The 10,454-nt window shown below is 41.7% G+C and overlaps 2 protein-coding genes across 2 annotated transcripts; one reads left to right on the forward strand and one right to left on the reverse strand.

Annotated features, from left to right (window-relative positions):
- Positions 1-117: 117 nt before the first annotated feature.
- bud23 (BUD23 rRNA methyltransferase and ribosome maturation factor) lies at positions 118-6,475 on the reverse strand. The gene is made up of 12 exons (XM_085796381.1): positions 6,309-6,475; positions 4,769-4,806; positions 3,635-3,730; positions 3,294-3,376; positions 3,082-3,178; positions 2,883-2,979; positions 2,711-2,761; positions 2,534-2,619; positions 2,218-2,263; positions 2,062-2,123; positions 969-1,058; positions 118-783 (listed from the first exon to the last, which is right to left on the reverse strand). The coding sequence occupies exons 1-12, from the start codon at positions 6,354-6,356 to the stop codon at positions 729-731; spliced, it is 849 nt and encodes a 282-aa protein (XP_085652507.1). The 5' UTR covers positions 6,357-6,475; the 3' UTR covers positions 118-728.
- Positions 6,476-7,020: 545 nt separating this feature from the next.
- Positions 7,021-9,987, forward strand: dnajc30b (DnaJ (Hsp40) homolog, subfamily C, member 30b). Its single transcript, XM_085796359.1, has one exon. The coding sequence runs from the start codon at positions 7,075-7,077 to the stop codon at positions 8,299-8,301; it is 1,227 nt and encodes a 408-aa protein (XP_085652485.1). The 5' UTR covers positions 7,021-7,074; the 3' UTR covers positions 8,302-9,987.
- The last annotated feature ends 467 nt before the right edge of the window (positions 9,988-10,454 follow it).

A 10,454-nucleotide genomic window follows, 5' to 3' on the forward strand; every position in this document is an offset into this window, starting at 1 on the left:
AGTTTCTAACAGCCAGAACAAATTAAATGACCTTATTAGCTTTCTGTTTGTATTAGAAGGTGGTCATGTGCTACTCTCCTGATAAGAATGATCCACATTAAAAAGGCAACATAGAAATATAGTAGTACACAGTTAGTCTGTGTTATTTTATTTTACAGTTCTACTTACTCTATTTCTCCTTTTTATAATATTCATTACCTTAATGAACTGCCAAATTGTTCAGGAACATCACACACAATTACACACAAGTATTGGATATGTACTGTATGTGTCATTTTGCACATTTGCTGTACAGAGAAGATTTTGCAGTTTTACAAATGCATAGAAGTTGTTCAGTTCTGTACAAAAAACTATGCAGTGAATTCAATACAAATCTATTTTTGAGAAAACATTTTAGATAAAACATTAAGAGGCTGATGGGAAATGGAGAATTATGTTTCATAATTAATAAAAACTTAATGTCAACAGTGGGTAGTGCACATCCGCACGTGTACCGGTACTTGATAATGTTCCAGCCGACATGAACATGGGGAGTGGAGAGTCTTTACCGCCATGAGAGGACTCAACCAAATATAAAAATGATTGACTGTAAGAGCATTTCACTCTCTCTCACATCCACTTGAATTAGAGTGTAGAGAAATTCTCTGTTCTGCAGCTCCGGAGGTGGCCGTCTGTGTGCGAAGCGGCGCAGACGAGAGCTAATGAAGGCACAGCTGCATGAGTCAGAGCTAGAAATGAGGTCTTCTCTGACGTCCAGTGTATTTTGTGTCGGCTCTAACCTCCCTGCAGGCCATCAAACACAAGGCACAGGGGGAGAGAGGGGGAGAGAGAGGGTGAGAGGGGAGCTGTCAGCGAGCGTTACAAAACACAACTAATCAGAAATGATTCAATTGAAGCTTGCATTATTTAGAACATGAATATTTCATTGCAGCAATATAAATAAATCCATTTGTTTGTCATGTACATACCTCCCTTGTCTTCTCCTCCTCTCCTTCTTCTCCATGATCCAATCTCGTCCCTTCTTCGCAGATTTGCCTTTCATGTTTTTGAACCGGCATCTTCACAAAGACACAGTGGAGGTGATTAGCTTCATGGCAAAACTTTGTGTCTGAAAAGTTTCACTCACCCAGGCTCTTGGTGTAACCATTAATAGAAACCAGAACATCATTATGTGAAAGGGAGGAAAACCTGCCCGACAGTGTCTCCAGTCAGGCAGGACAACGACCCTTTGAGATTTCTCTTGGTCTTTTGGCTTCATCGAGCCAGGTATGACTGAACCGGCACCTATTATTGCCCAGACCAGCTTACTCTGATAACAGCAAGTAATAAACTAGAAGATTTTAAAATTTTAGATTATCTAAATCCAAGTACATTAAAGCTGCATCTAATAACAACAGTCAGTAAAATTAAAATAGTGAAAATACTGTGCACACATTCCCAAAACCCAGTGTTTCAAGGAACAAGGAACAAATTAAAGGGACAACGAGGAGTTTTGGAAAAGCGAAGCGTTTTCACACTACATTTATGAGCCTCCGCGCACACCGTAGAATTCTTCGACCGGTGCAAGACAGACTCATGTTTTCATTCATCAAGAATTAAAGTCAGCGGTTCAAAGAGGTTCAGTTACCGTCGTAGTTCTGACCATAAACAGCGATTCAGCGGCGTTATTCTCAAAACTCGCTGCGAAAGCCCAGCATTTCCACCACCACTAATAATAACAAAATAACGATAGAGACAAAACGATATATTTATCAAAAATGGGCCCATTAACAAGTGTGGGTAGCGTAGATTCATCCACATTAACGTGAGACTTTTTTATAACCAAATAGAAACTCCTCGTTGTCCCTTTAAATATGAAAAGCAGCATATTACTGCACGTGAGAAGACAGAATTAGCAAATATAAAAACATTAATACCATTGTTTCATCTTTAAAATAAAGTTAATTCAATGTATCCTACTACTATTCAAAGATCTTTAGATTCACTTTGTTGGATACACAATCAATAAATATGAAACCTTCTTTTAGAGTAGTTGTTGAACTAGTGTGTCTCTGTCTTTACCTTTGTCCTGAATACTGGACCTGGTTTGAAACAGACTGGTTTGAAGTTTCTGTTCCCAATCCCTGAAAAGAACAGAACCAGAGCAGATACCATAATGTAGCTACAACAAATCAAAACACAATATCTACTGATGTGTCTGACTCCTTTGTGTCTTACTTTGGGAAGGACTCCTGTTACTCCAGCAAACAGACACAAGAAGAACCTGGAAATAAACAAAGAGTGTGCAAAAAAGAGAGAGAGAGAGAGCAAGAGAGCGAGAGAGAGAGAGAAAAGCAAACCAGGCAAATCATTTTAATTTATCACAGGTCTAATTTGACAAAGAGCGAGTCGATATGGAAGTGGCCCTGTTCTAATTAGTGTTGTGTTGTGAATACACTGGTACTAATTTCACAGGCTATTAAGGAGGAATCAATTGCGGGTGGCTGCAGCTCGACATGTCAAAATAAAAGCCCTGCTGCTCGTAGGTACTTACTTTTTAGCCTTGCTGCTGTTCGGGTAGTCCACCACCAAGCCTCCACTGAAACCCGCCCTCATGGCCTGTGATGTGATCAGCTCCAGCTTTAGAGTTGGAAGAAGAACACAACTGAAGGGAAGCACAAGACTCTGGAGAAAACTTCAGGTTTTACATCTACTGACTGAGTGTTTTTACCTGCTCTGAGTTCTCTGGATAGAGCTGAAAAACTGCACGAGCACCTCTAGACTGAAAGACAAAGGTAAAGCAAGGAGAAGTAAGTAAAGGTGTTCATGGTAAAATGTGATAAATGGGTGGATGATATTTTTCTCTTCAAAAAAAGGCAACAACAAGAGTGATAGAAACTTACCAGAGAAGAGTAGAGAGTGCTGAAGAAGGTATAAAGTCTCTTTGGAGGACTATGTGACCTCTTATCAGCATTGCAAAGCCACTGCAGGGCAGAAATACTGACAGGGAGTAAATCAATAAATACAAAGAAAGTGAGTCAGACATTAGTCCATGGAATTTTTTTTTCATACATTAATTCACAAGCATGCTTTGTTTTTCACCTGATGCAACCATCAAAGGTGCCGGGACGGAAAGGCATCCCCTGGCCCATGTCCCCTAGTAAAAGGTCTCCTTCTGCTTCTCTGTCCAATGCAACATCTGTCACAGGAAGACAAACATGAGAAATAAGATAGAAATCTCTTCTTCAATTGATATTACATTCAGCTGTTTTTGTGTTTTTTTGGTTGAACGTAAGAGTGTCAGTCAGACTCACCCAGCATTGCCTTGCTGATGTCAACTCCCACCCAGTAGTGCCCCTCCTCCGTCAGGTAGTCTCCACTGAGACCAGAGCCACACCTGAGAGACAGACGACATCACACACACACAAGGTCACAGCGTAACTCGGGATATTATGAGGTGTTAAGTGAAAACAAAGAATAAAAACCTGGTGACATTCAGACAAAATGACTCTCGACCATCAAACTATCATCACCTCAAACAGAGCTTTTTCGCAGTCACCCTTTAGACTAAATGGCTTGATAAGATTATATTTACTCTTGAGATCCGTATTATGTTCAGGTTAATCAGATTAATAGCACAGTCAGTGTCACTCACCCCACGTCCAGCAGGAAGCATGGCTGTCCCTCTGGCAGGTTCAAAAGCTCGACAGCTCTCTCTGACATCTGGGTCTGGATCTCAATCATACGAGAGCTGCAAGGCAAAAAATTAAAAATTAAAAAATTAAAAAGCAAAAACATTCTCACATGAAAGTTAACCTTTACATGTGGCAAACTGCAATCAGTTTTGGATTAGGTAATCTGTCTTTAACTTTCATTCTACAGATAGTCTGCAGCTTGTTATTGATAGGCTAGTGCAAAATACTGAAGCTGCTACAAACAAGTTAAGCTGCAACTAACAATTGATTGTATTATTATTATTCATTCCAAACCAGAGAGATTTGTAAAACCAGTGACATAAAATCAAGAAAACTAGCTAATCATCTGAAATCAGAGAGCATTTGGAGCACTGGTTTAAAAATGGGTTTTGCGGGTCATTAAAATATTTGAAAACTAATTTTCTAATTGTTACTACTAAAACTTTACACCTAACACAAAGATTACACAGACAAACAAAAGCATGAATCAATATAATGGAAAACAAGTAGAAGCAGGACATGACTCAAAGAAAAACAAAGTAGAACATAGCAACCACATGACATATAACATACATCCTACTGTAATACACATGTATCATTTTGTTCACCCCATTTCTATCAATGGGTGTGGACTATATACAGACACTGCTCTATGTGTAAGAAAATGTTCAATAGCACCACAGCTTCCAATATTATTCACTGTGTTGTGTCTTTTTAATCTCATTTGCTTTGATATTTTGTACTTGACTCATGTGAAGCACTTTCATATTTGTACTGATAAGTGCTGTTCAACATCTGTCCAAGAGATCTCAATTATACGAAAGGTGATCTGTTATTTGTCCAACCTTCTTCAGATATAATAATAATGGGAACACCAGCAAATGGGAATCAACATCTACCTGCACTTCTGCAGTCACAACCTCACTGGAGGAGGATTTACTACAGAACTAACACACCAGACTGCATTAATTGGCCCAGTACACGTTAATACTGAGTTTCCCTCTACCCACTGTGAACATGTGTGCTGTTGTGCATCTACTCCACAACATCTCAGAGGCTGATGTGCTTCAACACACTGTAACATCCAGACTCACTTCTGAGAGTACTTCTTGGCCTCCTCTTCATTGTAGAACTGCGGAGATGAGAGCACATGATTAAAACCTCATTATACTGCTGCTGCTGCTGCTGCTAACTTTTTTTTTGTCATTCAAATTTTTATTTGTTTTAACATGACTTTACAGACATTTCAAGCGTTACAGATATCGCACAAATTAATAGTCTGTTTAAGAAAGTAAAAAAGGAGAAACAGATTGATAGGACGAGGAGAAAAACAGGCAAAAAAAGAAAAAAAAATATCTGAAAAAATAAAAATAAAATATAACATTGATGGGTTAGGGTTAGGGTTATGCTTCATACATATTCAAAGCATAAATAAATACAATTACATGCAATGTAACTATCATTCCAACCATGCCTTACACCCCTCTATGGCACATCCCTTATGTAGTTCACAAAGACTTCCCATATCTGACTAATTTTACTTGGAACATTATTAACCCTGGCAACCATCTTTTCAAAGGCAGCAGTCTCTTGTCTGCAGTTTTAACCACTTCACAAGCTCTGGTTTATGTGGGCTCTTCCACTTGCGTAGTATGAGTCGAGCCGCAACAACAAGATCAGTTATTGTCACCCGGACCTCTGCTTTGGTCAGGCCTGGTGGCATTAGAGCCCTATCCATTAACAGGCATAATTGTGGGGATTCTGGTAAAGGTTGTTTAAGCCAGTGGTTCTCAACTGGTGGGTCGGGACCCAAAAGTGGGTCGCAGACCCGTTCTGACATGGGTCGCGGACAGCTGGTCAAAAAAGTAAATAATATTTAATGCACATCTGATGTTGGACATGTATATTATTTTGAAAAATAACTTATTTTTAAAGGCACACGAGACACGTGAACACATGCAGTTGTAATGGTCCTCCTCAGTTTCTTATTTGCTCCATTTGCTCTGAATGCAAAGATATCAGTTTCTTATTAATGTGGCCTGAATGCAGTGAAAATACCTTGTGTTTTGTGGGTCTTTATTTTGTGCAATTTGATATTTATTCACTTTTGTGAATATGCTCTGAATGCAGAGATGCATTAGAAGTCAAATATATCATTTGATATTTTTTTATTCACTTCTGTACATGCAGTTGCCATGGTCCTCCTCAGTTTCATCCATGTGCCCTGAAATGCACTTTGCTCAATAAAGAGTAAAATGAGTTTTTAAAGGCTTTAAAACAAAATTCTTGGTTTGAATTCCATAAAAGTGGGTCGCGACGCGACTTAATGACCATGGGAAAATGTGGGTCCCAGAGTGAGACTAGTTGAGAACCCCTGGTTTAAGCCATCCTTCAAGGTTTTTCAGCACCACCTTCCAGAAGGGCAGTACATATAGGACAGTCCCATATAGCATGAAGGAATGTCCCCAACTCCTTATGACATTTCCTGCTGCTGCTAACTTTACACAATCACTGACTTTGCTCTTGTACGGAAGTTAAATGTGTTTAAATGTCCAGACAGACTGCTGCAGCTGAGACGAAGCGTCGTTAGCATAGCAGCTAAGTTACAGAAACACAATAAACCGAGGGACTCACCACGTCCGGAGGAGCCGTGTGCTCCGGCCGGCGGCAGCTGGACGCCATTGACCTCCCGGTGCTGGTGTCGGTGTCTGAAGAGGATCAATTAATTTGTAATATCTGGTTATAAACAAGCTAAACGTTGTGGTGGAAGCAGGTCCACATGTGATGCTTCTTCTTCTTCGCCGGACTTAACGCGAGAATAAACCCGATGTAAAATACAATACACCGCCACCTGCTGGCTGCGTCAAACGACACAGCAAAAGTCGATGTCATAACAAAAAAATAAAAATAAAAAATAAAAGAAAAGTAAAGATGAAGAAAGTAAAGTATAATATAATATAACAGAGAACAAAAACAGAAATAAAGTATAATTATATTAACATACAAAATGTATGTTTACACTTTTCCACAAATGTAGTTTACTTTAGTGTAGCCTAAAGGTGAAATAAGGTGAAACGTTTTAAATGTTTTGAGACCTGAGACCAGTCATAAATATAATATTAGGTTTGGGTCATCAGATTAAAAAAAAAATACTTGTATTTTATGTGCAGAAAATCATTTAAATAATCAATGGGAAAGCATAGATTAGTCCAAAATGAATTAATAGAGTCGATTTCTATTATCTGTTCCAGTTGGGCCGTAACCTTTTCCCTGCCAAATGATTGGTCGATGATAAAGTACTTCCTGTAAACAGTGGCTCTGATTGGCTCCTGGCCGTGTGACGTTACCGGAAGCCGCCGCTGTGTTCCGGCCGGTCCCCCGGTCCCTTCTCCTGGGTAAAATGGCAGAGGTCGGTCAGCGGCTGGGCGGCGGAGTTTACCGGCTGTCCGCCCTCAGGACCGGCCAGGGCCGCCCGGTGGTCGCCGGAGAGAGTCCCGGGGGTCTGCTGGTGACCCGCTCCGTCGGTGACAGCCGCGGGAAGGAGCAACCGGCCCGGGACGGACGTGAACTTCAGCCAGTGTCAGACAACAACACAACACAACGCAAACCGGAGAAACTTTCCAGAGGGAGGAAAAGCAAACGTCAACAGGTAAATGGACGTTTCTTCTGTGCCGCGTCTTTGCAGCTGGACAATTCATCCCGTCTCACCGGGTTAGCTCAGCCCAGAGGGAGCGTCCAGGCTCAGAAAGCTGCCCTGTACCTGGCTGCGAGACTGCAGCCTCTCCTGCAGGACAGGCTGCCGCCGTGCAGGATGACATGCTGGACCAGAGGAGCTGTCTCCATCCACCCTGACGCCTTCACGTCCCCTCAGCAGCTCCGAGCTCTCTGCACCGTCCTCTTCATCCTGGCGGATCAGGGATCAGAGAGGCCGGCGGGATGTGGACAGAGGCTGAGACGTCTGAAACTGCAACCTGACCCGTGTGCATCAGACCATAGACCGTGTAAAGGTGCAGACTCGTCTAGGAGCTACAGCTGGAGGAGCGAGGGGAACTCACAGGACACGTCTCTGCTGTACAGGAGCAGGACGGCCTACTACGACATCCTCAAGGTGACCCCCGCCGCCACACAGTCCCAGATCAAGACGGCCTACTACAAGCAGTCCTTCATCTACCACCCTGACAAGAACCCGGGGAGCAAGGAGGCCACCCAGCGCTTCTCTGAGATCAGCGAGGCTTACACCGTGCTGGGCAACATCAGCCTGAGGAGGAAGTACGACCGGGGCATCCTGAGCCAGTCAGACGTCCGAGGTGCGGGGAGACCGTCCCCCAAAGACACCTCGAGCAGATCCACGGGCTCTTCCCAGCAGCAGCATCAGCAGCAGCAGCAGAGGGCCAGACGCTTCTCACAAACCGGCGGGAAGACCATGTTTGATTTTGACGCCTTTTATCGGGCTCACTACGGGGAGCAGCTGCAGAGGGAGAAGGAGATGAGAGCCAGGAAGGAGCGCATGCAGGAGCAGCAGAAGGAGCAGCTCAGCAGGTGGAGGCAGGGGAAGATGATGGAGATGACTGTGGCGATGCTGCTGACCATGGCAGGCCTGCTATTTGTGAACCTCAGCAGGCCTTGAAATAGAAGAAGCAGCCGACAGATGTGTGTCCCCCTTGGGGTCACATGTTACGACTCTCAGGGGGGAGGAGGTGGAGACTGGAGAGGGAGGGGTGCTGCTACCCCCCAGACTGTTTTGCATGTGTTGCACAGTTTTTGACAGTTGAACAGGGTTATTTTAGTGCGTTAAAGGAAGGCTGGCTTTCTAAGGCAGTATTTAGACGCCTATTCATTATATGTATCCACCCAAATGTGTAATATTACAGGAGGGGAGTCACAATTTGTCATCTCTGTCTAAAAAACAACAGTTATATTCTCATATGAGCAATGGAGTATGCATACTGTCATCCAGGGGTGGGCGACGTAATGAATGTACTCAATGTACCGCAGCTAGTTCAACGTGGGATCTGGTACGACCATGTCATGAACACTGAGTACAACATGAGTACACACATTGTCACTGTAACTGTTTAAAGCGCCAGAGTGAATGAAGATGAAGGTGGACAAGTAATACACACAGAAAGTGTTGAGCTTTCTTGTTGCTTTGAGCTCTGTGTTTTGAAGGAGTCGAATTGAACTCGGCTGTGATTTGCCCCTTTTTTGTGTGTGGAAATTTAAAATGGCTCCAAAAGAAACTACTGATGTTGTTTTGATTCTTGCTGCAGTTACTAGAATCATCAAACACACATTTACCGGTATGCATATTTAAAGAAGGTTTCAAAATATTGTGATATACTATGTAGCGTATTGTGATATAACTCCTTGTATTACAATATAGACTGTATATGGTACAACTGACAGTCACAATGTCTCGTATTCACACTGGCTACGTACTGATCTCCTCTGCTGTCATTGTCAGTGACGTTGGACAAAACCTCATGCTAAAATGCACAAGTGTTTATTCACACCTAATGCGAGGAGGCTTCAGCAACCTGTGTTTGACAAGTCTAATGTACAATTTATCCTCCAGAGTTACAGCCTTTTTTAACAGCTCAGTATGGAAACAGTCCAAAGAAACAGAATTGATCACAGACTGCTGAAGCCTCATGTAACTGTAGATAAACGTTTCAGGATGAGCCCCGTGGATTTGGAGACTTACATAACGTAGGTTATGAAAGCTTACCTATAAATGAGTGATGGATTAAAACTATACCACATAGGTTTAGTTGAGGAATCTCACAGTCACCCAGTGTCGGGGTGGTAAGATATTCTAATTCACATTTCATGGTTTTATAACATTTTATTTATTATAAGATTATAAATTATAAAATGTTGCTGGAAAAAAACACAAGAATCTGATGTGCACATGCAGGTTTAGTCTTTGTGCTGTCAGCAGTTATTTACCGGTTCTGAAGCTGCAGTGTAACTTACTTTCTATATGAAGTGACAAGTCTGAAGCCAAACTATTTTTGGCAGCTTAATTAGATTTTTCTGTTCATCCTGCACAAATATATAAAAAAAATTCAACTTGACATGCTGAATGACGCACAATATCTCCACCTTTCCCTGTACTCTGCAGTAAGTGTAGAATTTGAAAGATAATTCGCCATCAGTAGATTAATACACTTGTTTGAGGGTGTAAATACATGTATGTAACGTACATGAAGGATGTCACATCACGTCTGATGTATCATTAGAATTTTCAGATTTGTTTATTTTGTGTACATGAAGTGTATTTGAGAAAATATAATAAAATCATATGACTTTCCCTTGTTTTAATTTTTATTTATCAATGACCATAATTGTAATATTTTCCTTCTTCTGCAGCTTTATAAGACCTGACCTCTAGGGGGCGTCTGTGCACATCAAAATACGGTCTATGATCAAATGATCTCTGGGTAACAGCTGGAGGCCCGAGCGCTGCATGAGTTTTAACTCAGTGTGGGGGGTGATATTGATGTAAGTCCTGGGAGTCTCACACTGTCTGACACACATCTGCTTATTTCATACAGTTTCCCTGAAAATGGAACAAATTAGAAATGTGAAATCCTATCTTTAAACTTACTGAAGGCATCAGTACAAGTCAAACTTTGACCTGTGAATCTGATTTAGTAGCTACCTCAGCTGTACAACGGTCAAATGTGTTTATTAGTGCATCATACAAAGACTGACTGTGTTTTATTTAACACAATCTGAAACAAGAGACTGACCACGACTCTTTATTTTTACGATTGC

This window comes from Trachurus japonicus, chromosome 13 (genome assembly GCF_045865225.1).
Source record: "Trachurus japonicus isolate A0001 chromosome 13, Traja_1.0".
In the NCBI taxonomy this organism is placed as follows: domain Eukaryota; kingdom Metazoa; phylum Chordata; class Actinopteri; order Carangiformes; family Carangidae; genus Trachurus; species Trachurus japonicus.

Bases quoted from the DNA above. Each gene is read 5' to 3' on its own strand.
- bud23 (XM_085796381.1), bottom strand. From the start codon at position 6,356: ATGGCGTCCAGCTGCCGCCGGCCGGAGCACACGGCTCCTCCGGACGTG. The intron at 4,807-6,308 runs GTGAGTCCCTCG...TCATCTCCGCAG, and splicing joins ACACGGCTCCTCCGGACGTG to TTCTACAATGAAGAGGAGGC. The intron at 784-968 runs GTATGTACATGA...GATGGCCTGCAG, and splicing joins AGGAGGAGAAGACAAGGGAG to GGAGGTTAGAGCCGACACAA.
- dnajc30b (XM_085796359.1), top strand. From the start codon at position 7,075: ATGGCAGAGGTCGGTCAGCGGCTGGGCGGCGGAGTTTACCGGCTGTCC.